The sequence below is a fragment of the Babylonia areolata genome, chromosome 18 (genome assembly GCF_041734735.1).
Source record: "Babylonia areolata isolate BAREFJ2019XMU chromosome 18, ASM4173473v1, whole genome shotgun sequence".
NCBI classification, from domain to species: Eukaryota; Metazoa; Mollusca; class Gastropoda; order Neogastropoda; family Buccinidae; genus Babylonia; species Babylonia areolata.
In genome coordinates, this window is record NC_134893.1 from 63976356 (window position 1) to 64003429 (window position 27074).

At 43.2% G+C, this 27074-nt stretch overlaps 1 protein-coding gene across 1 annotated transcript in view; it reads right to left on the reverse strand.

Annotated features, from left to right (window-relative positions):
• LOC143292308 (uncharacterized) overlaps positions 1 to 27074 on the reverse strand; it is a 41863-nt gene that overhangs the window by 14668 nt on the left and 121 nt on the right. The window contains exons 2-7 of the mRNA XM_076602496.1: positions 25679 to 26074; positions 20914 to 21160; positions 18009 to 18146; positions 14983 to 15324; positions 8923 to 9254; positions 5843 to 7130 (exon numbers count right to left, since the gene is read on the reverse strand). Coding sequence (XP_076458611.1) covers positions 5843 to 7130; positions 8923 to 9254; positions 14983 to 15324; positions 18009 to 18146; positions 20914 to 21160; positions 25679 to 26074 — 2743 coding nt within the window. The remainder of the gene's footprint in view (positions 1 to 5842; positions 7131 to 8922; positions 9255 to 14982; positions 15325 to 18008; positions 18147 to 20913; positions 21161 to 25678; positions 26075 to 27074) is intronic.

Here is a 27074-nt window from a genome sequence, read left to right on the forward strand (position 1 = left end):
CATCCCCCTTCTCCCTTTTCACTGACGGCACTGCTTCCATACTACACACTCTTTCCATGTTGGTGTCGCAACCAGTTTGTGACCTCTTCGTCCCTTCTTTCTCTCCCCACTCTTCCACACTAACAGTGGGTTCACTGACTGCTCCTGGCCAGTTCAGGGGAAGTAGAGGGTTTGAGCGGTATGCTCACTGGAGAGCCCCACGGTCTCTTTGGTATGCTCAGAAATGTGATCTCTCATCGGACCCCATTCCTTTCCCATCTGCAATCGCCTAACTGCTTCTGTCTCCCACGGTCGAGTAAACGCTGCAACTGTGAGTGTAAATAAAAGATTTGAGTTCTGTGGGAATCGGGTCAAGTTGGGTGAACTTGAAAGCAGTGCGCGCAAAAGAAATGTGTGTCTGCATCACTGACCTCTCATTAAGTTTCTGGAGTGTTCAGCTTAATTTTAACTTATCAAGAATGTCTTGGTTAATGAGAATGCACTGACGAATCGGGTGTGGCTGGGGGAACTGAAGACCGAAACAGATATAGACACCTGTGTTTTTATGCCGTGCAGAAATTTAACTGAATCCATGTCATGCCAGCGTAGGGTGGGTTGTGGAAACACGGACATACCCAACATGCAACCCCTCGAAAATGGAATTGGCTGCCTAATGATGGGTTTGAAAATCAAGTTGTCAATTTGCACATGACACTTGCAGCCCAGGAACGCAGAAAGAAAGAAAAGCAAGGATTCCACACCTATTCACCATACTTTATGCATATACATATATATATATATATATATATATGTGTGTGTGTGTGTCAGTGTGTGTGTGTGTGTGTGTGTGTGTGTGTGTGTGTGTGTGTGTGTGATAATATTATAAAAATAAAAAATATCTCTATGTATATCAATCGAAAGATCTACTGATGACAGAATGTGGTTTGCTTCATTTGCATAAGACTTTTGAATGTGTGTATCAAACACTAGGAATAAATCAAAAACACCCGACCCCCGGCGAATCTTTTTCAAGTTTTCAGCCTTCAGAAGTGGGCATTGTACTCGGTTCGTTTTATTCAGATTTATTATGCATTATTTCCTGTTTGTTTGTGTCAGTTTCTTGCCAAGCGCATAAGGTGACGTTTTTGACGGTCACGGTGAAAAACAGTCCGCACGACTGACTTTCCCTGCAATCAACTAAAACCTTTTCACTGGCAGTGTGACTCATACGTCTCAGTTTTCCGTTTCGGTGTTAGCTAACCTGCTTGTCACTGGTGATTTATAAATGATGGGTTCAGTTTCCGTGTTTGAAGGAGGATTGAAAGCATGTGGAATGACCCTCTATGTAAGACACATAACATCTGAAAAATAGAATAAAATAAAATATCGATAACTAGGCGAGATGATGGAAGTGCCTGTTTGCTCTCTTGGACCGGAAACTGACCAAAACCGCTTTCGCGTCAAATACATCTTTGTGTGTGTTTGTGGAGGGTGTGGCGGGTGTTTCCAGAATTTGGGATATTTTGTTTTCTAAAATGAATTTCAGTGAAGATGAATGATGATGGGGGCCTAGTGATGTAGATGTTGCCATGGGGGTCCATCAACCACGCTGAGAGGCACAGTCATCTGGTCCACAGTCAGTGTTGGTCGGCCGGGAAGCCATAATTATTAATTTGACCAACACACCCCAAAGACGCATCCATGAAGTGGGTAACCATCGACTGTTATGCCCCGTCTTCCTATCTGACCCCTCAGCAGTCTGGACATTAAAGAGCCGGCCACCGACGGTCCGAAAAACAATAACAACAAAAAAACTGTACCTCTTATGCCGGGGATCGAACCAATTCCTCCCAGTTGTATTGCATTGTATTGTATTGTATTGTATTTATTTTTATCATAACAGATTTCTCTGTGTGAAATTCGTGCTGCTCTCCCCAGGGAGAGCGTGTCGCTACACTACAGCGCCACCGCTAATTTTTTTGGTATTTTTTCCTGTGTACAGTTTTATTTGTTTTTCCTATCGAAGTGGATTTTTCTACAGAATGTTGCCAGGAACAACCTTTTTGTTGCCGTGGGTTCTTTTACGTGCGCTAAGTGCATGTTGCACACGGGACCTCGGTTTATCGTCTCATCTGAATGTCTTCATTTTGGTCAAACTGCTGTCACAGTGTCAGGAATTCATTCCTTTTGCTATTGTTGTTGTTGTTAGATAATTCATTGATCGCAAACATTAACTTAATACTGTGAATGAAATTATTGTTGTCAGTTCACTTACTGTCCGCCTATCCGTGTCTGTGTACGTGGGCTACTCGACTAGCTGAAGTCTGTACGTGTCCGTGTCTTTACGTGTATTGTTAATTTGTTTCATCAAAGAATACCCGTCAGTTTCCATATCATTCACTGAACTGAACGCCGGCGGCATCTGTAACCTGTGTGTGTGTGTGTGTGTGTGTGTGTGTGTGTGTGTGTGTGATTTGTTGTTGTTGTTTTTTGTTTTGTTTGTTTGTTTTTTGTTATAACATGTTTAACTTAGTTCCTTTGTAAGGTTATTTTCCATTTTTAGTATTTCTGTATTTCTATTTCAGGGACCTGTTGTTGATTTGAAGAGTGCAAACAAAGACGTGAGTGTGTGTGTGTCAGTGTGTGTGTGCGCGACTGAGTAAGCTTATCGCATTGAGCGAGCAGCTGGAGAGAAAAAAACGCCCCCGTCTCCCCCCCGGCCCCCCTTCCACTACCCCCCCCCCCCCCCCCTCTTTATGCAAATACAAGTGTCAGCTCGGCCACGCTTATTAAATTAACGGAAGAGCCTGGCTGTCACGCAGTAAGGAATGTACTGAACTGGCTTCTTTCTGTGTGTGCATTTGGTGTTTTTTCCAACACTTGTAACGTGTCGCAAATCGTTTCAGGCTGTGTCAGTGTCTGTGTGGGGGTGGGGTGGGTGGGTGGGGGGAGAGGGTCGGGGGTGGGGTGGAGTGGGGGGCGGGGAGGGGTGTTGTGGTTCAGGACCCATTAATTTGTCAACGTCATCAGCAGTATGTAGGCCTACGCTATTTGCCAGTAAGCGGTTCGTATACCTCAGTGTCTTGGTATCGTTCTTCGATGTCTTAAAAACCCAAAAAGATGCTTACAAAGACGGTGCAGCCGTCCAGAAACAACCGCGTTAGAACGATAACGCCCAGTGCCGGATGTTTTGACCGTTGATGTAAAAACTTTTTTCTTCTTTTTTTTCTTTTTTTTCTTTTTTTATCTCAGTGCACTGAGGATCCAAGTTCCGTCAATCCACTGTGAAAGCCTAACCCGCGTTGCTTCGCCACTTTCGACAACAAAAGTGTGGCAGGGGTTTTCATTCAACGGAATGCACTCCCCTCCCCGAAAACGGAGTATGGCTGCCTACATGGCGGGGTCAGTAACAAAAACGGTTGTGTACGTGAAAGCCTCGAATTACAAGTAAACGTGGAAGTCGCAGCCCATGAAGGAAGAAGAAGGAAATGCAAATTCAGAAACCTGAGTCACAACCTACTCCCTTGGGAATAATCTTTGACAGGATACTGACTTTAGAAATTCTGAAAGCTCTATTCTGAAATGCAAAATTTTAAAAAGCTGTGGGACCTGTACGCGTGTAACTGATCCATCCCTTTTGTTGTTGTTAGTGTTGTTGTTGAGAAAGAGAGAGAGAGGAAACGAAACGAAACTTACGAAACGAAACGAAACGAAATTTTATTTCACCAGGGTAATGAGATAAGCAAGTACACATGCTCTTTTTCCACCCAGCCCTGGACATAAACACACACACACACAAAACCCCCACAAAAACGCAAATATCAAGCATAAGAAAAATCAAAGTACAAATTCGAGAGAAAAAATAAGGAGGGGGGGGGGGGGGGGGGGGGGGGGAGGAAGAAGATGGGGGCGGGGGCGAGATATAATCCTTAGACCACAAACAATTAAAATTACATACACTGACACTGCTGTTATTTTTAATATATTCTGGTAAGGAGTTCCAAAGTATCCCCCCTGAGTATGTCAGACTAGTTTTAAACAGGTCGATTCTTAGTTGTTTTTTTATAATGATATTGTTTGTATACCTGGACTGATTCAAGGAGAATCGTGCAGTTAGTGAAGAAGGGGCAAATCCATTGTGTATTCGATGCATCATAATTGCTTTATTGTATTGGAGATTGTATGTTAAGGGAAGGATATCAAGTGTAATATAGTCTTCGGGTGTCAGTGTAGAAGATCTAAGGAGTACAACTTTTTGAGCTCGCTTTTGAATTCTGATTAATGGCTTCAATGTATTGGCGCTGCAAAGGTCAGATAAAGTGGGTGCATAATCTATCGAAGATTGAATATGTGCGTGGTAGAACACTTTTCGTGTATTAAGATCAAGAAAATGCTTAACTCTAGATAACTGGAACACTTTTTGGGAGACTGGCCTGCATATATATTCAATATGAGGTGTCCAGGAAAGGTTGTTATCTACGGTAACTCCCAGAACTTTGTGAGTGCTAACTTCATCTATCTTTTTATCACCTATATATATAAACGGACGGCATACTAAAATCAGTATTTTGTCGGTTTTAGGAGGTTTATGTTAAAATCCCTAAGAAGAATAACTTAATTACCAGCAAGTGTAACAGCGTCCATCATATCACTAAATTTATCAAGCCAGTCAATATGTTCTGACGGGTTTCTGTATACAAATCCAACGTATAACGGTTTACTTTTTTCATGTTTACTTCGATCCACACTGATTCTACATGGTATTTTTCAAAGGAAACAATACGTTTGTAAGAGAGAGACTGGCTGATGTAAAGGATTAAACCAGTTTGGGAAGAATGGGATCAAGGCGGACAACGTTATAACCAGGTGTAGATACGTCTGCATCGGAAATAACATATGTTAATCTTGACTCAGCACAACAAAATAAATGAAGCTGACTGCCAGAATTATACAGGATAGAAGAAAGCTCATCTAATTTGTTTGGAACATGGGTCACGTTTAAAAAGCCTACTCTGAGCCCATTTCTAGACGGCCATGTACTGACAGTGGTCATTATTATAATCAGAAAAGATGTAACACACAATAACACACACAGTAGTTACTCGATCAACAATTATTTCAAAATGTGAATAAAGTGAAAACTGCAACTTGTAAAATAAACAAAGCATATCAATCGGAACAATCTACAACAACAGTGAATATTGAATGACAAAAGAAAGTCACTTCAAAGCTGTCACTTGATCCAAAACGACATAAATGGTCAAATACAAGAAATATTTCCAAGCTATAATTGTTACCGCAGGAGATCCACTTAAGGAGCGTCGAGCCACAATGTAATATAATATAACCTTCTCGTTAATTTTGTACCAATATTATGATGTCATTTCATGAGTATGGCAAACACATACACACACACACACACACACACACACACACCATACACAGAATGGGAATGGTAATGCAATAAAAATTATATGTTAAATAGATTCACTAATTGGAATCACAAATGACGTTGTACGTCCTCCACTTCTAAACAAGTTATTAACCACGATTATACTGTTGCATGTTTAACATCTGTGAAGTCAACATGTTTAATAAATAAATGTAACGATTCATATCACCTTGAGGAAAAATGGGTTTAGTATCGGGAACTTTGTTTCGGTCAGGGCGTCCATGATACTCATGTGGGTTCATTCTGACAACGTACTGTGAATTGGACTGTGTGTCAGTGTTGGAATAGCTTGGAGTGTCCACAGACTGATGGGGAGGGAAATAGGGGCCAGGTTTAGATGGCTGGTACTGGGGGTTGGGTAATGGGGGAAGTGATCCATAGAATACACTGAGGGCAAAAGGGGTTCATCACCGGGACGATGACCATTATCTGGCCGTCGCTGTGGGAAAGTATTGGAACCACGGGTGTAGCTGCGACCCTGGGTTTGTGTCACACGTTCTGTGGCGTTGTGAGCATGAGGGGCTGCATGGGACCTCTGCTGCCAGCCCGTAGCATCATCAGCAGAGTATTGAGGGTCAAATGAATATCGGGGATCGGAACTGTATGTGTTGGCATTGTTGGGGTTACGATAGTAAACGACAGTACGGTTTGTGTAAATCACAGAAACAGCGTGTGCATTATGCTGCATGTGTCTGTCAGCATTGTAAGGCTGTCGGTTAGTATGGACGGCTCGAGTGTTGGTACGGCTAGGTCTCTCATCACCACCACTGACCTTTGTCGGAAATCCTTGAGCTGCTAGCATAACCAGTTTGTTGTCGGTTACCTGACAAATCACGTCCTGTCTGGTGGTCCACCGCTCAGTAAAGACGAGCCCTAAGGGACAGTCGTTGACACCCACATGGATGACTAGGGCTTTAATGTTGCGGTATGCTGGCTGATGTGTCCACCAACATTCCAAGTCATGTGTTGCCATGCCCGGAACACAAATTTTGTGCAGGGTGTACGAGCGCAGTCCAAGTTTCATAGGGTCCTCATGTTTGATGATGGAGTCACCAATCAAGAGTGCTGTGGCATTTTCATTTACACTGATGTTACTGAGCACTTCTAATGGAGAGCGTTTCTGACTCCTTTCACGAGACACCGTACACGTTTCTTTGTCAGGCTTTGGGGACTCAGTTGGTTCGGGAATCTCGGCAGTCTTGTCAGAGAGTGCACTGTCAGAGAGAGGGGCGAAAAAGTTGTCAACAGGAACAGAGTAGGCAGTGGTGGGGTGGTCCGATGAAGAGTCCTCTGTGGTGTTGTCACATAGAGCAGCAGGGGGCACCAGGTCAGAAGACGCTAATCTGGGGTCGCTTGTCTTCAGGGTGGTCGTACTGGAATCGTCTGACTGGCCATCGGTGGCTGAGGACTTAAAGGTGAAAACAGAAAAACCACTATTTTCCACGGTCTTGGGGCCACTTTTCTGATCATGTGATTGTAACTCTTGTTTCGGGGTGACAACAGCACTGACTGGTTGAACTGCCAGACTCTGAAGGTCTGTTGTCGCAGAAGCCGGATCCCCGCATTCAGATGTGGTTACCGTCACAGCGATAGTGTTTCTCCTTTCTTTGACTACTTCGATGTTGCCGTACTGCGTGCTGGCATTGACTGCTGGTGGTTTCAGTTTGATGTTCTTTAATTCCGAGCGGATATTTCCCATCTGAGTTTTAAGAGTCTGATTGTCTTTGACCAGCGAGTCCATATATGTTCTTAGTTCTTTCAGTTTTTGTTCAAGATTGTCAATACTTGAGCCAGTTGAACTACTTTTTGTTTTTATAAAAGTTTTTATTTCATTTTTTGTTGCTGTCTTGGCGCCTTCAATCTGTGACACAAAAGACTCTTTCATTTCTTGCTGTGAAGTAGTAAGATTGTCAACAGTTTCTTTGAGTTCCTCGAGTTGCATTCTGTACGAACTGATATGAAACAGGGAGTTTCTGTTTTTCTTCTGACTGGCGCAAAGTGTGCGTCGACGACGTTTCTTAGCCTTGGTTCCTGAAGGAGTTGCCTTGGATGATGACAGCTTTGTCCGTGACGGGGGTGGGGGCACTCTTGCCGAAGAAAGAATGGACGTATGCAGCACAACATGTGTCGGGGTGTACTCACAAGTCAGCACAGAGGGGCATTCGCTGGTGGGGGTCATTATAGGTGTACCTATGGCAGGTAACGTTCCTGTGCTTTCAGCGGGTGACTGTCCTCTGGAACCAGGTGAAGCGTCTCTTTGTGACACAGTGGTTGGCTCAGAGTGAAAGTGCATGGCATGAGTTCCCAAAGACAGGGAACCAAGGGGCTTGATGAAGTTGTGAGGGACGTGAAGAAGTGATGTTGTCAAAGTGTGCATATTATGATCACTTATAAACGATGAAACTAAGTATTTCAATTTCTCACACTCTTCAATGTCCCAGTAGTAGCAATATCTCCCCTGACACTGAAGAAGTGTGCCAGAGTTCTGTGCAGTCTTAAAGTAAAGGGTGAGGGTAACATCCTCTTTGTAGTTTCCAGAATATGCGGATGGTGGTTTGGGCAAATTCAGGAGGATCTGTAAGCCATTCTAACACAGGGAATGATACGATTTGATCATTTTGATCATAATCAGTCACTTGAAGTGTTACACTACTTTCTGTAATGGCAGTGTACCGATACAATAGAATATTACGCCATGTTGTCAACTCAGTCTTGCACCCCACACCAAAAGCGTTTTTGAATGACATCTGCAGTGTGCACAAGTTTTGTTGTTGTTGTTTTTTTACCACAGGGAGGTTGATCAACGTCATGTGCCTGTGGGTAATCACTCCCAAGTTTATAGACTCGGAAATGACTGACGAGTTTTTACAGAAAGTTAAACAGACGAGGCTAGCTTCAGTAAAGACGCAACTAATGCCTGAAAGTGGGGAGGTCGGTGGAAAGTGTACATGGGAATTCCTTCAGTTACTAACTATACGTCTTCAGTCTGTCGGCCACTGTATCCGGCATCCGTTCTCAGAACTCACACATGCAAATGGCACTGTGCTCGGCAACATGGCTGGAGGCCAACTACTGCTCTACTGCCACTTTCTGTTTCCTGGAACCATCACTGAAAGGGTGCGGAGTGACACATATGGGCTACGTTACTATCATCTGTTTAATCAACAGGGTGGGGGAGGTGTGGGGTGGGGGAAGCTGCTTGACCTCCGCACGACCCTGGAACGTGCTGGTCACACCTTGACTGACTGACCTCAGTTCTAAGAAGATAAAAAAAAATATTAAATAAAACCTGAAAAAAAAGAAGAAAAAAAAGAAGACTGAAGAAGAAAAGAAAAAACAGGAGAAACCCCGACCTTTTACATAGGAATTTTTACTTGTTAGGACAATGTATTAGAACTGTGTAGCTATTGGAATATTGGTATTCATTGGAGCTATGTAGCTCACAGTATCGGAACAATGCATTGGGACTTGGCAGTGTTTGGACAATGCACCGGGACAATGTGTTGGGACTTGGCAGTGTTTGGACAGTGCACCGGGACAATGTGTTGGGACTTGGCAGTGTTTGGACAGTGCACCGGAACAATGCGTTGGGACTTGGCAGTGTTTGGACAGTGCACCGGGACAATGTGTTGGGACTTGGCAGTGTTTGGACAATGCACCGGGACAATGTGTTGGGACTTGGCAGTGTTTGGACAGTGCACCGGGACAATGTGTTGGGACTTGGCAGTGTTTGGACAGTGCACCGGGACAATGTGTTGGGACTTGGCAGTGTTTGGACAATGCACCGGGACAATGTGTTGGGACGGACTGAGCAGGCTGACAACTGACGATCATATAAGTAAACACAAAGCTGTCCTCACTCATCATAGTGATCACACAGAACCAAAACCAAGAACATCACTGATGTGGAGATGGAGACAGAGAGACAGTTAAGATGAAACGAAAGTTGAACAAATGACTAATAATATATGTTATATATATATGATATGTGTGTGTGTGTGTGTGTGTGTGTGTGTGTGTGTGTGTGTGTGTTTATTTGTGTGTGTGTGTGTGTGTGTGTGTGTGTGTGTGTGTGTGTGTGTGTGTGTGAATAAATCAAATAGCTATATATGAATAAATTGAATTACTAATTACTAATAAACTTTTAAAAGGCTTTATTAGCTGATTTTATGCGCGCGCGCGCAGCGCGCACACACACACACACACACACACACACACACACACACCGGCAAACACACCGCCACACACACACACACACACACACACACCAGACTCCCGGCAACCACCAAATGAATGAGTTTGTGCGAATTCCACTGATCTGTTAATGACGTCTCAGTTAAGTCTGTCAGTACTAATGAAAGACCTATCTCCTCGGCCATCTGTTCTCAGAACTCGCACGCATTGGACTAACTGGTGCTGCAGTGCTCGACAGAATGGCTTTGCTGTTAGTTTCAGTTTCTGTTTCGTGGAAGTAAAGGTTGTGGAGTGACTGAGTCAAGCCACTGCTTGAACCCGGGGTGCTCTGGTCACTGACCTCGTGAGACCTTGACCTTCCGAATGCTGCAGAGAAGAGCGGAGAAAAGAAGTTGGAAGTAACGTGGACTTACATTGTAACTGTGTAGCTGTTGGGGCAATGTTTCGGAACAGGGCAGACAGACCGTGCAATAGATAGACTACATACCAGTAGGCACACACACACACACACACACACACACACACACACACACACATATATACAGACCGAGGTACATACTCATAGTGCCGGCCGCTCGCACGAAACTGACCAAATCTAAGAGCGAAAGTCACGGCATGGAGTGGTGTCAGTGACAGCTTAAGAGACAGTTAAGGTGACAGTGAAACAAAAAACCACGGTCACACATACACACACAAATACACGTATACACATACACACACACACACACACACACACACACACACACACACTGCACACACACACACACACACACACTATCACACACACACACACACACACAAATACACGTATACACATGCATACATACACGCGCACACACGGCACACACACACACACACACACACTCACTCACGGTCACACACAGACACAGACACACGCACGCACACACACACACACACACACTGAGGACAGTCTCTGTCATTGTTTCGTGACCTGGCTGCACATACGTCCAGCCATCAAAAACCATAAACATGACACGTGCATTTCGATCACAAAGGCCCCATGTAGTGCACGCCTGTAACACGTGGGCTGCCACACCCACTGCCCTTAATAAATAACAGGTTTGTGATCATTCCCCGACCCATACATTCCCCATACAACTTGGAGAGATTTGAGGAGTTTCTGTGAACTGAATCGACAACAAGAAGAGAGTTGCAGTTTATAGATGATATCGAGAGGTTGGGAGAGGGGGGGGGGGGGGGGCGGGGGAGGGGGGGGGGGGTTGTGTGTGTGTGAGTGTGTTTTCTTTTCTTCTTTTTTAAATATTTTTTTTATTTCTTCCCCATCTTCTGCACCGTTTCAGCGGCCGGCATTACTCCCATGCCGCCCATCCCCAGGCCACCATACAAAGTCACTCCCGGGTTCGTCAGCCGCTGTGTCAGAGCTAGCAGTCCATAGGGAACCATTAATGTTAGGAGGTCGCCAGGATGTCACACACCAGAGGAGACCCTGCACTGCATTCTTTGCCTTATTCAGCACTTTGCCTCAGAGTGATGACTTCCCTTGCGGAATCCAGCTTGGTATTTTCGGTGTTGGTTTTCTAGGGCAGCAAAAAGGCGTTCTTGGATGGTCTCGTTGACCGAAAAGATTGTTCTTTACCGAGTGTTTTGTGTCTGTGAATACACATGGAGCGTTTGGTGTCTGTGGTGTTTGTGAGACGTGGAGTGTTTGGTATCTGTGACACGTGGACTGTTTGGTGTCTATGACACGTGGACTGTTTGGTGTCTGTGACACGTGGAGTGTTTGGTATCTGTGAGACGTGGAGTGTTTGGTGTCTGTGACACGTGGACTGAGTGTTTGATGTCTGTGACACGTGGAATGTTTGGTGTCTTTGACATGTGGAGTGTTTGGTTCTGTGACACGTGGAGTGTTTGGTGTCTGTAACACGTAGAGTGACACGTGGAGTGTTTGGTGTCTGTGACACGTGGAGTGACACGTGGAGTGTTTGGGTCTGTGACACATGGAGTGTTTGGTTCTGTGACACGTGGAGTGTTTGGTGTCTGTAACACGTAGAGTGACACGTGGAGTGTTTGGTGTCTGTGACACGTGGAGTGTTTGGTGTCTGTGACACGTGGAGTGACACGTGGAGTGTTTGGTGTCTGTGACACGTGGAGTGTCTGTGACACGTAGAGTATTTGGTTCTGCGACACATGGAGTGTTTGGTGTCTGTGACACGTGGAGTTGTCACTGGAGACCGGAAAAATAGAGTATTTGGTTCTGTGATACGTGGAGTGTCTGTGACACGTAGAGTAGTTGGTTCTGTGACACATGGAGTGTTTGGTGTCTGTGACACGCGGAGTGTTCGGTATCAGTGACACATGCAGTTGTCATTGGTGACTGGAAAAATTTGCACCCTTAACCCATAAGTCGCTGTGACCAGGATTCGAACCTAGGACCCTCAGACTGAAAGTCCAACACTTTACCCACATTGCTGTTGCATCTGGCAGGTGTAATAGGTCAAATTACTGCCAGCGGCAGGTCTAGAATGATGAGTATTTCAAATCATCCATCTGACGGGCGCAATAGCCAAGCGGTTAAGCACTGGAGTGTTTGGTATCTGTGACATGTGGACTGTTTGGTGTCTGTGACACGTGGACTGTTTGGTATCTGTGACATGTGGACTGTTTGGTATCTGTGACATATGGAGTGTTTGGTATCTGTGACACGTGGACTGAGTGTTCAAATCTCGGTGACGGTGCCTGGTCAGTAAAGGGTGGAGAATTTTCCAACCTCCCAGGTCAACATATGTGCAGACCTGCTAGCGCCTCTTCATGTGTATATGCAAGCAAAAGATCAAACATGCATGTTAAAGATCTTGTAATCCATATCAGAGTTTTGTGGGTAATGGAAACAAGAACGAATCCTGTATGCACACTCCCGAAAGCGGAGTATGGCTGCCTACACGGCGGGGTAAAAACGGCCATAACACATAAAAGCCCACTCGTGTACATACGAGTGAACATGGGAGTTGCAGCCCATGAATGAAGAAGAAGTCATCTATCTTTGCCATGGTGTTCCATCACCAACAGACATTTCTTGACAGACACCATGCACAAATGTGTCAATTTGTGGATAAGTTGAATCGCCAATGCTTCAACTGATCGTTCTCAAAGTCTGCCTTCATTTACACACACACACACACACACACACACACACACATTACAGTCATGTGACTTTACAGCACAGTTTATTGGCAGCAACTTTCATCCGTAATTATTACATCATCCTCGGTGAAATCTCTCCTGTATCTTTCTCCTTCTCAGAGAAATAATAATTTAAAAAGAAAAAAAAAGTACACACATTTTTTTTTTAACCTTATGTGATATTGAAACAGATGAATAATTTACCATAAGTAAATTTGATAAAAGTAGAGAGAAGGAGTGAATTAAAACCCTTCAAACCTAGTAAACGAAACATTCACAAACTGTTTCTACAAGCACTCATCACAGAAACAGCACCATCAAAGCTTATGAAACATGCACATAATGTCACTGTGTCATAAGAATAATCCCTCAGGACAAGGTTAAAAGATGTTCTATCTTTTCATTTGTTTTGATGAATTGCATTTTTTTTTTTTTTTTTTGCTGCCCCATCATCTGCACCATTTCAGTGGCATTACTCTCACGCCGCTCATTTAGATTCCCCCATACACGGCCACACCCGGGTTCGTCCGTTGCAGTGTCAGCATCGGCAGTCCACAGGGAGCCATCGATGTTAGGTCGCCAGGAGGCCACACACCAGAGGAGACCCTGCACTGCTGCTGAGTCACTTCGGTGGTGTTCAGTGGTGCCTGTTCTGATTTAACGTACTAAGGAAACCTACTAAGCCCCCTACTAACCACAATAATGGCTTAGTCGCGGAGCCAGACTGAGTGAGTGTCCCTCCCAGAGTGGAGACCGCCACCACATCCCTCAAGCAACAGCCCCCCATGATGAATTACATATTTATCAAATAACAGAAATACTGTAAATGAAATGCAAATACAAATGTGTGTGTGTGTGTGTGTGTGTGTGTGTGTGTGTGTGTGTGTGTGTGATCAGGCATGAGAAATGGTATACAATGCCAAAAGGCTACATCGTTTAGCCCCTACCACAAACAGCTTAATTCTACATGACCAGATGAAAAACCATGATTTTGCAACATCCAGCAGGAAAACCAACAAAACTCTGACATCTACATTTATCTGAACAGATACTGTCACCAAGATGAAAGCACATTTCAAACAACGACAAAACAAACAAACGAGCTGAAGTAAAGAACTTTCTTTTCTGTTCCAGACCAGTGCAGTTTGTTGTTGTTGTTTGCAAGTTTGGTTCTCACAAAATCACAGAGGAGCATATCATGATATTAACTCCCTATGCTCTCACATGTGTGTGTGTGAGTGTGTGTGTGTGTGTGTGTGTGTGTGTGTGTGTGAGAAGAGAAAGAGAGACAGAGAAGTGATGAAGCTAGTCTGCATATAGGCAACCAATTTCCTACACATCAGATTAACTACTATCTGTGTTCTATTCACAAAAATACTGACCATGCTAAACTACTGTACTAATACAATGTTAGCGGGGTGTGGAAACCTGTATGGTGTACACACCTTGAAACAGGTCATACATGTCCTACCTCACTGCACAAATCTTAGTTCCATAACACAGAGGAATGGGTTGATTGCCCCCATCAACAGATATTGTGAAAAAGTTTTGTGATGTTTGGCCACTGACACACGACTCTACAGGGGAATTGTCAGTGGAGCTGTTAACTTACACTTCTGGTGTTAGAGATCTTAGTCTGTCTATGAGATGTCAACATAAAGTTGTGATGTAAAAATCTGACATTGCCGATGAGATGTCACAGTAAAGTTTAATTCTTAAATGTGTTACATTATTCATGGGATCTTAACAAAATGTTTTGTTGTTTAAAGATCTGACAATGTCCATGAGACATCAATGTTAAGTTTTGTTGTTAAAGATCTGGCACTGTCCATAAATACAAATGTAAAGTTTTGTTGTCAAGATCTGACATTGTCTGTGAGATATCTATGTAAAGTTTTTTGTTAAAGATCTGGCATTATCTGTGAGATATCTATGTAAAGTTTTGTTGTTAAAGATCTGGCACTGTCCATATCAATGTAAAGTTTTGTTGTTGAAGATCTGACATTGTTCATGAAATGTCAAAGTAAAGTTTTTTTGATAAAAGGATTGACATTGTCTCTGACACATCATTCTGTCAATTATTGTGTTGTGTGCAACATCTCTATGACTATTTTCTTACCCCCAATGACTTGAACGAGGAAATGCACTTCTCCCAGGTTTCCATACGTCATACATCTGCTTAACGTCAGATGTCTAGTAGCCGTTGTTGGAGACGACAGTGACCCCAGTGTGTGTAGTATTCATGACCGGCCCTCCGTGTTCCGGAAGGGGGCTGTAGGGGTGGTGGGTGTTGGTGGTGGTGGAGGAACTGACCACCACCTGAGGACCGCCCCCTGGGCGGCTGAGCACCACTCCCCTCAGGGGGTTCTCCGGGGCAGAGAAACAGGCCATGAAGGAGACCACGCCCACAGTGCCCACGCCCCCAATGAACATGTAGTAGGCCCAGCCGTAGGAGCTCACTTTGAAGTCCAGGATGGATTCCGTGAACGTCTCCGTGTTCTTGGAGAACACTGCGATGCAGTAGGCACCAGCCACAGCTGGAAACAAAAAAACAGAAGAAGCCTGGAAATGAGGTGTTATCACAAGACAGTAAACATGAAATACACTGATCTGATCACCAATGAACAGGTGTGCCATACCATCAAGTAGGACATTGAACCACATGAAGATCTGTTGACATCAGTTAAGAAAACTATGTTAGTATGCCACATAATAATATCCAACTGGCCTTGCTAAAACAACAAGGAACAGCTGAGGGAGGGAGACAGAGGGGAAGACAGAAAAAATGATGTATTGACAACACTGCAGAAAAAAAAAAAATCTGAAGAGACTCAGGCTTTGACACACAACCCACAGACCTGGAGGAATCTGGTGAACAGTTCTGTGTGATGCCCCAGTGACTCTTCAGAGAAGAAGAATAGGAAGAATTATTTTTCTTGTCCCTCTGCTACCTCCCTTATGTTTATTGTTACTCATTCACTTAATCACTTGCTGTGTGAGACTGTGTAGCATTTTTATGGTGCACGTGATTGACTGTGTGTCAGTCTGAATGGAGTGTGTGCACTGGTCTGCTGTGTTCTTGGGTGAACTGTAAAATGCAGTGGAGTGCAAGGATGAATGACTGAACAATACCACAAATTTTGCACATGTTTTTCTACACTGTCAATATAAAAATATCTTTGTCTCTACGTCGTTTGCCTTTGTAAGTTTGATGTTAAAAAATGTAACTGGTGAAAAGAAAAGAAAAATTGTGTGAAAGTAAACAACAAAAGAAAGGGATACCTAAAAGTCATTAACATGGCAGAAATTTCAGAATCAAAATGCATCTTCCAGTTTGTGTTTGTACAAAGGGGAAGGTGGTAAGATAAAAGCTGAAAGAAGACAACTGACAGAAGATCTGGCATGTGTCAGCCCCAAACGCTGACAGCCTTGGACACTTCTGTTTTTTTCTTCTGTTTCTTCTTGGCTGCAACTTGTACTTTCACTTGTATGTACAGGTGGGCTCTTATGTGTATGACAGTTTTCACCCTGCTATATAGGCAGCCATACACCACTTTCTGGGACATACATGCTGGGTATGCTCCTGTTTCCATAACCCACCATCATGGATTTCAAGATCCATAATGCATGTGTCTGATCTTCTGCATGCATGTACACACAAAGGGGGTTCAGGCACTAGCTGGTCAGTGCATCTGCTGACCTGGGAGATCAGAAAAAATCTCCACCCTTAAGCCACCAGGCATTGTGACCCTCAGATTGAAGGTCCATTACTCAGATTGAAGGTCCATTACTCAGACTGAAAGTCCATTACTCAGACTGAAGGTCCATTACTCAGATTGAAGGTCCATTACTCAGATTGAAGGTCCAACACTCAGACTGAAGGTCCATTACTCAGATTGAAGGTCCATTACTCAGGTTGAAGGTCCAACACTCAGATTGAAGGTCCATTACTCAGACTGAAGGTCCAACACTCAGACTGAAGGTCCAACACTCAGACTGAAGGTCCATTACTCAGACTGAAGGTCCAACACTCAGACTGAAGGTCCATTACTCAGACTGAAGGTCCAACACTCAGACTGAAAGTCCAACACTCAGACTGAAGGTCCATTACTCAGATTGAAGGTCCATTACTCAGATTGAAGGTCCATTACTCAGACTGAAGGTCCAACACTCAGACTGAAAGTCCAATGCTTCAATCACTCAGCTGTTGCACCTGTCCATGGCCAAGCATCATCCCTGGCTCACTGTACAATCACCAGAATAAATCGATCAATGTGGGGTGGTGGCTTAGTGGGAAATACACCTGATCTGGAAACAAGTGTTCATGGGTTCAAAGCCCTCACAGTCCACAATATGTACTCCACCTCCACTGCATCTTGAGTAGTTGTCTAGGTGCTAGTTTTCTAGGTGAATTGATAAACCACAGTCCACAATATGTACTCCACCTCCACTGCATCTTGAGTAGTTGTCTAGGTGCTAGTTTTCTGGGTGAATTGATAAACCACAGTCCACAATATGTACTCCACCTCCACTGCATCTTGAGTAGTTGTCTAGGTGCTAGTTTTCTAGGTGAATTGATAAACCACAGTCCACAATATGTACTCCACCTCCACTGCATCTTGAGTAGTTGTCTAGGTGCTAGTTTTCTGGGTGAATTGATAAACCACAGTCCACAATATGTACTCCACCTCCACTGCATCTTGAGTAGTTGTCTAGGTGCTAGTTTTCTAGGTGAATTGATAAACCACAGTCCACAATATGTACTCCACCTCCACTGCATCTTGAGTAGTTGTCTAGGTGCTAGTTTTCTAGGTGAATTGATAAACCACAGTCCACAATATGTACTCCACCTCCACTGCATCTTGAGTAGTTGTCTAGGTGCTAGTTTTCTAGGTGAATTGATAAACCAAACCCTGGTGTGCAACATGCAGTAAACACATGTAAATGAACCCATGGCAACGATCAAAGCGGTTGCCTCTCACAAAGTTCTGTGAAAAAAATCCACTTTGATAGAAAAACAAACACATTTATAGACAGAAAGGGAAGGGGCTGGAGGGGAAGGAGGGTGCCGCACTGTGGCAAGACTCTCACTCCGGGGAGAGCAGCCCACGTTTTATGCTTTGACAAAAAGAAAAGTAATACTATACATTACAATACAATTCAGGGATATACATTATTATTTTTTTTGCCAGTATTATTCCACAAGGAACCGAACATATACCTGATACGAAGGCCAGAATGCCAACCACGATGAAGCGTTTACAGCAACTGCAGCAGGCCAGACAGAGGGAGATTCCAGCACAGACTGCCCCCACCAACACACACCCACACGCTGCCACACGGCTGGAGTGGAACCAACCTGAATAAAACACACACATATATAATAAGGACATAAATGTTCAATAAATTTTCAAAAAATAAAAATACGGAATCACTTTTACATAAAATCTGATATACATATCAAAAACGTATAAAGCACATAGAGAACAAGATGGTATATATACATATATATATATCATTGCATGTATCAATTCTCAAGACCCATCCTTCACAATAAACTGTAACACTCACTCACTCACACATTACCTCACTCACACATCACTCACACATTACTCACTCACACATTCACAAATTTCAATAATCATGATATATCAAAAACTGTTCAATAAAAATCACACACACACACACCACCAATACACCCATACCTGAATAGAAAGAAAGACACAGATAGAGAGAAAGAAGAGGAAAGAGACAAGGAGGAGGAGGAGGAGGAAGAGGGGCAGGGGGGTGGGGGGATAGGGAGGCTGGACTGCACATAAACATAACACAATAGCCAGTACAAAAACAATCAAACAAACCAACAAATAGAATAGAATAGAACAGAATAGAATATGTCTTTATTACCAAGTGTACCGGGGTCACAAAGAATATTGGGGGTGGGGTGGGGGGGTGGGGGGGATAGTACATAAAAAGGTAAGAACATAAATCGAAAATCATGAACAGACACAGTAAAATTTAGGATACATACATGTGCATATCAATACAAAAACTTGTGCACTCTCTCTCTCTCTCTCTCTCACACACACACACACACACACACACACACACAATGCACAATAAAAACAAATCCACCAAATTATAAACATCGTACAACAAAAACACATACATCCCTCCATGATTATACTCAGACAGTCCACATATAAAATCAATTAAGTGCACACACACACACACTGCACAATAAAAGCAAATCCACCAAATTACAAACATTGTAAAACAAAAACACATACATCCCTCCATGATTATACTCAGACAGTCCACACATAAAATCAATACAGTGTGTACAGAAGTGAATACAAAAAAAAAAAGAAGACAGAAATAACAGTCCACAAAGGTTTGATCTGATGTTGTGTTAGTTTACACAAAAAACTAACAGCTGCAAACACTGACGCATCAGCGAAGAATGTCAAAAAAACTCTCATTGTGATGTGTTTCTGACTGTGTTATGACAAGGAACCCTTGTGCTTGTTTTGACAGTTAATCCATTCAATGAGTCAGCATACACTGACATTACAGCAATCTTTTGTGCAACTGTGTATACATGTGTCCCCCTTTTTTTTCTTCTCTTTTTGATTGCTTTGAACATTATTGATGCTGTTCAATTTTGGTTCACATGTACGTTTACACATGGGAGCATGTCAGTGTTCCCCCAGGTCTATGTTCCCTCAGGTCTTTGTTTTCCTAGATCTATGTTCCCCTAAGTCTGTAATTTATTCCCCCGGGTCTATGTTATCCCAGATCTATGTGTACAATACTTTTGGGTGCTGGTCAGCACTGGTCAGAGATGATCAGCAGTGGTCAGTTGTCAGCAGAGGTCAGCTGTATTCAGTGGTCAGTGGTGAAAAGTGGTCAGCGGTTGTCAGTGATGATCATTGGTGGCCAGTGGTCAGTAGTGGCCAGTGGTGGTCAACTGCGGTCAGCAGTCAGTAGTGGTCAGTGGTCAATGGTGGTCAGTGGTCTGTACTGGTCAGTGGTTAGTGGAGGTCAGTGATCATCCGTGGTCAGTAGTCAGCAGTGTTCAAGACATAATAATGCTCATATGTGAGAACACAATCTGAGCACTTTCGGGTTGTGGCTGACAATGGTCAGCAGTAGTCCTAGATCTGAACGAACATGTACCTGACCTAGGGGACAATAAAGCTGTGGGAACATAGACCTGTAGGGAACAAAGACCCAGAAAAAGTAAATTTGGGGAAACATAGACGTGGGGGATAATAGACCTGGGAGAATACAGAAGTGGGGGAACTAAGACCTGGCTGAAAGAAAATTTGGAGAACAAAGACTTGGGAGAACTTTGGGCTGGCCCCTTTACACACAAAGCAAGTTTATACTCTGTGTGATAACACAATGTTTTGATTTGTGTGTGTGTGTGTGTGTGTGTGTGTGTGTGTGTGGGTGGGTGGGTGGGTGGGTGTAGGCGGGGTTTGGGGTGGGTGTGGGTGGGTATCTCACAATGATAAACTTTGACATATTCATTGTCTCTGAAAATTTAGTTTGTCAACACCACATCTGGCTTAACAATAGGGAATAATCAGTTAATTCACGTATTCTTATCACAATGACAATGCACTTCATAAAGAAGCCAAAATATTTCCGCAGTCAGGTTACATTTACAATTTTATTTCTCATTCACGAAACTAAGCATTTTTATCTGATTTTCATCTGACATGCTGAAACAATGATTGAAATCAGTCACTGTATCTGTTTTTAGTTCAAACAAGACCTGCTTTGTATGGAAGTTACATGGGTGCATGCATCCACCAGCAGGAGCAAAGCTCATCAGTTATGGGACATATACTATGAGAAATATTTTCTAAAGACGTCTTCCTCACCTAAAACATTAAACTTTAAAATATATCTAAAGACATAGAAAGGCTATTGTGTTTTACACAGTGTTTGGGTCTGACACAATCTACTTTCAACCACGTGGTGATAAGTTAGAAAATACTGTAGCATAGTCCTTTTGATACTTTCATGAATATCAAATTAAACAAGATCACTGTGGCATGGTGTTGACAGTTGGTGAGAACAGATAACTGAAAGGAGGAACAGCAAAGCCTGGCACTGACCGCTGTCGTTGTCCATGTCGAAGACTTCACATTTGCTGTCACCCAGCACCTCCACGCAGTACATGAACAGACCCAGGCTTCCCTTCACCGCCTTGGCTCCCAGGTCAACAATCTCGCCAAACCCACTGGGGTCTGAGATGATCCAGTAAGGGGCACATGCCCCCACCAGACACAACAGGAATCCTATCACCATCCCTGCAAGGGACAGCTTCTGCATGGTGCTGTACTGTGTCATTGTCACTGGTCCCTGCACACACACACACACACACACACACACACACAGAGACAGCCACAAACCATCAGATTATCATCATATTGCCCCCCCCCCCCCCCCCTTCTTACCCCCCCCCCCCTTCCCCTCCAAAACAGAGTATGACTGTCTACACAGCAGTGTTAAAAAAAAAGGTCATATGTGAAAAAGCACACTTCTGAATATGAGTGAAAGTAGGAGTCGCAGCCCATAAAAAAGATGAGATGATCAAATTGCATTGCATTGTATTGTATTGTATTGGTATTGTATTGTGTTGCATTGTATTGTATTACTTTTTTGTCACAACAGATTTCTCTGTGTGAAATTTGGGCTGCTCTCCCCAATACCCCAATAAGTGTGCATAACCACAGAGTACTGCCACCCTTTTTTTTTTTCTGTCTGCGAGTGAGACTGCTTCACTATCATTATGGATTTTTCTGCAGAATTTTGCCAGGGGCAACCCCTTTGTTGCCATGGGTTCTTTGACATGCGCTGAGTGAAAGCTGTACATGAGGCCTTGGTTTATCATTTCATCCCAAAGACCACTGCTCAAAGGTCTAGTGAACGGCGGGAGTAAAAATCCTGGTCAATTTATGGGAATCAAACCTGGGGACATTCACTTTCTAGTTGGGCGCATAACCACTAGGCCACCACTGCACATCACAGACACACAGCCAGCAACCTTGAGATCATACGACCTGCACATCGGAGCTCAGTCAGTCAGTCCTCGCACTGAACAAATAATTTTAAATGCAGACTTCAAACATTCACAAGTGTATTGTTATTAAAAATAAATATCAGAGTCATCATGAATAATGTGATGGGGCATGACAGTCCAATGGTAAGAGCATTCAATTTTCAATCTCAGTCTTGGGTTTGAATCCTGGTGGCGACATTTGGTTGATAAATTGTTATCATTATCATCATCATAATTGTAACAATTTAAAATGATAATGATGATGATGATGATGATGATGATGATAATAATAATAATGATGATAGTATTGATGATGGTCATAATGATGACACTATGACAATATATGGCTGTCATGCAACATCTCATTGTAGAGCTCTGTAAGAAGTGGAAAATGTAGAGTAAAGACATATGTGTACTCAGACATATGTTATCATACACTGTGCAGTCATAAGAAGCTACACACAGACTGGCACAGACTTGAACAGGAAGCCATGTTCCGTTTCCTTTTGAGGAGTGTGATCATGTTTCTTTAGTATGTGTGATGTTTTACATCTGTTGTCATTATTGTGTGGTATTGTTTTGTATATATTGTGTTGTGTTGTGTTACGTTGTTCTGGGTCACACTGCATGGTATTGAATTATATTGTATTGTATTGTACCACTTACACTGAAGTTACAGAACTAGTCATCAGCCCCATCCATATGTAATATGCGGCTTCTGTTCAAATGTGTGTGTGTGTGTGTGTGTGTGTGTGTGTGTGTGTGTGTGCGTGTGTGTGTGTGTGTGTGTGTTTGTGTGTGTGTGAGTGAGTGAGTGAGAGAGACAGACAGACAGACAGAGAGAGAGAGAGAGAGAGAAAGAGAGAGTGTGTATGTACAAGTTTTTGTATTGATATGCACATGTATGTATCCTAATTTCCATTGTATCTGTGTTTGTGCATGATTTTTTATTTATGTTCGTACTTTGTTATGTGTACTATCCCCCCCCCCCAACCCCCCCCCGGCCCTCCCCAAAGTATTCCTTGTGACCCCGGTGCACATGGTAATAAAGACATATTCTATTCTATTCTACAGTCACAACAGATTTCTGTGTGAAATCAGAGCTACTCCCCCCAGTAAGAGCTCACTGCCACAGTGCAGCACCACTATAATGTTTTCATTCTGCCTGCAAGTGTGTCTGTTTTTCCATCAAAGTACACTTTTCTACAGAACTTTGCCAGACACAACCCTTTTGTTGCTGAGGGTACTTTTACATGCAAGCTTCACATGTAAACTTAGGTTTATCTTCTCATTCAAAAGACAGTAACAGAAGTGACCAAAGAATTTTCAGTTGTTTTTTTGTTTGTTTGTTTTGTTTTTTTAATTGGATAATAGTGATACATTGGTGCTTATATTTTTACTTATTTGCTCACTTATAATCAGGAAGTGACAGCAACAGACACAGTACATTAATGAGTTAATTTCATTTACCATCTCACCATACCTTCCTTCATGCTTTCCTTTGTTCACTGAAAATAGAACAGCAACTCATTCATATTGTTTCTTTCCATTTGTTGATTTATTATTTCATGTTTCTTTTCTCTGCATCTTGGCTACAGTATTTATCTACTTCATTACTTTGCATTTTACTGTAATATGTTTATTATTTCATGTTTCTTTTCTTTGTATCTTGGCTACAGTATTTATCTACTTCATTACTTTGCATTTTACTGTAATATGTTTATTATTTCATGTTTCTTTTCTTTGTATCTTGGCTACAGTATTTATCTACTTCACTACTTTGCATTTTACTGTAATATGTTTATTATTTCATGTTTCTTTTCTTTGCATCTTGGCTACAGTATTTATCTACTTCATTACTTTGCATTTTACTGTAATATGTTTATTATTTCATGTTTCTTTTCTTTGCATCTTGGCTACAGTATTTATCCACTTCATTACTTTGCATTTTACTGTAATCTGCACTGAACCTGCGCCAGCTCAGTCCAATTATAATTATTATTACAGTGAATTATAAATACATTATTATTGTTATCATCATCTTAAACATCATCATCATCATGATCTGACATGGTAGAGGGAAGAAAATGAATCCTGGAAGGCATGTCATGGCTTTCAAGACTCATTTTTCAATCACAGTAGAAACCGTGACCTTTGACCCCTAACTTTGACTTTTAAGAGCATGTATGTTTGCCCACAACCTCTCACTGAACCAACCAAGTTTGATGAAAACTGGATGGAAAAACCCAAGCTCCAAGTTTGATGAAAACTGGATGGAAAAACCCAAGCTCCATCTTACTTAGCCATTTTTCCATATGACCTTGAACTCTGACCTTACTTTTCTTTTCCAAATTACTCAATATTGACCTTGAACTTTTATATCCCACCCAGTGTACATTATCATCATGAAGGGGATGACTGGAAAAGTTTTATATTTCATACATCCATCCATATCCAGCCTAGTTTAATTTCTTTCCCATTTGTCGTTGCCAGCACACACACACACACACACACACAAACCCCCCCACACACACCTGGGGAAACACTGATATGGGGGAACACAGACCTGGGGAAACACTGATATGGGGGAACACAGACCTGGGGAAACACTGATATGGGGGAACACAGACCTGGGGAAACACTGATATGGGGGAACACAGACCTAGGGGAACTCAGACATACAGCCACAGTAATGTGACGTGCGCCAAGCCCAGACCCACACAGCCCTCCAGGACACTTGCCCCACTTCACTGGCTGATAAGACATACAGCATTTTAGTTTGGGGAGCTCATACCTGAAATATTTTCAAATTGGGGGCCTCAGCAACTGCGGAGAAGTGAACTATAAATGTGTCCATGGTGCATTTGGGTCATGAACACAAAGTTTTACACCTGGGTGTGCTGGCACAACATACACACATATTTTACCATCACTTACATACATAAACACATACACACAGAACATCCCTGACCCCCCCCGCCCCCAATCCCCTATACACACAATGCACATGATCCATCTTGTCCTGCCCCTTGATCAGTAGGGCCATGTGCACATCAGGCTGACCCCAACTGTGAATGACACAGAGTTCCTAACACTGATCAACTGAGCTGGGTATAGCTTTTTTTATTTCTTCGTTTATTTTGCTTTTTGCTTTTTTTATTTCTTAGTTTATTTTGATTTTTTAAAATTAACTTATCTCGGTTGTTGTTCAACAAAAATAGAGGTACTGCATACAAATGTACTGTTTATAACATACTGGTTGAATCATGGGGAATTTCTACAACCCGAAAAAAGATGGCCCACTGGGAGGTGGCCGTTAGGCTATGCCACAGGTCTGTTCAACTCGGGGCTTGCGTGGCCATGATTTATTGATCATGACCAGTGGCACATCGGTATGGATCCGATCATTGACACTATAATGAGATATTAGTGTCTATGATCCGATCGATCAGTCAGAACACACGTAGTGTGTGGTCGGCCTGCCTGTCAGTTCTGTGTTCCTGTCAACACTCACAGACACTTTCACTGAGTTTTTCAAGCCGGAGGTGTCGCTGTGTTCGGACAAATCCATATACTCTACACATACTCTCAGTTTGATTTTCCAGTCAAACTTGGGAGGAAAGGCGAGAGCGGGAATCGATGCCAGACCTTCCCGGGCTGGCAGTTAATTATTAATATATGCGTCTCGACTCAATGACCGCCACTGCGCAGTGGCCAACTTTCTGACGGGGTGGAAGACATGTGAACCTGTATATCTCAAACCCCGAAGTGACATGAACTTTCGTATTCAGAAAGCGACATTCAAAATAAAAAAATACCTGAGCAATGCTATGTCTGGCCAAATGTACGCGGGGTGTCGTCTGATGTGTCGATCGTTCGAGGCAGTGCCCGAGTCCAGAATCCGCTGCCAACAAACAACACACCACCAGCTTCCAGGAATTGGTTGGGGGAACTGGGAGAGAGCCTGTCTGATTGGTCCACACACAACAGCAGCGCTCTCTGATGTGGGCTTGAGCTGGGAGAATCGTGTGTTGGGGGAAGGGGGAGAGTGGGGTGTGTGTGGGGGAGAGATCGTAAAATAATTTGTATTCTGGATTGTCTAGGTACAGGCACCTGAATTTCGATCTTGTCTTTGTGTTGTAAAGACCGTTTTCTTCCTGTTCACGTTCGTGTTGTACGAGCCTCCATGCAGTCTTTTGCTTTCCTTTCCCGTTCTATTCCGTGCTCACGTGCCAGTACCTCAGCAGGAGAGGTTGGAAGTGTACGGTTTTATTGGAATCCAGGAGCTGTATGAAAGTGCTGGTGAGGGTGAATCAATAAACAGTGTACACACTTCAACTGGCAGTGATAAATTCACAAATAATGAAATAACTGACAACCCCTCCCTCCGCCCCCCCTCCCACCTACACACACACACACACACACACATTCATCAACAGACACCACCTTGGCCCTCCAACCACCACTCCTCACTATAAGTGTTTTTAGACTCAGTGTGTGTGTGTGTGTGTGTGTGCGTGTGTTGTCAGTTGCTGAGTGTCCATTAACTGGGGACACAGTAAAGATTGTGACTGCCAGGGAGTCAAGTGACAGTTGCCTTGACACTGACTGCACACGTCGTCCAATCACAGGTCGTCCAATCACAAAGCAGCATTTCCTGCACCACTTCCCCCTCCCTGTTGCATGCAGCACACTAGTGACAGGGTGGTGGTGGTGGTGGATCTAAAACTCAGCAAAACGGTATCAGTATCAGTTGCTCAAGGAGGCGTCACTGCGTTTGGACAATTCCATCTACACTGCACCACATCTGCCAAGCAGATGCCTGACCAGCTGTGTAACCCAACGCGATTTGTCAGGCCTTGAGAAAAAAAAAAGAAGAAAAAAAAAAGAAAAGAAAAAAAAAAAAAAAGAGGTGAATGAATATCTGATTTAAAAAAAAAATAAAAAAGATAAAATAAAAAGACAATAATGATAATAAACAAATACGCCAATGAATGTGAAACATACAGACACACTGACATACACACACATATGCAACAAACATGCAGTTAGCAAATGACTTACTGGTTACAGAGGCGCATTTTTAAGAATAAATTCGGAGCGGGAGTTGTGAGGGGGGCTGGGAGGGGGGAAGGGGGAGCATGGGGGAATTGTTGGGGGGTGGGGGGGGGTGGAGGGTGTGTGTGTGGGGGGGGGGTGGGGGGGGGGTATAAT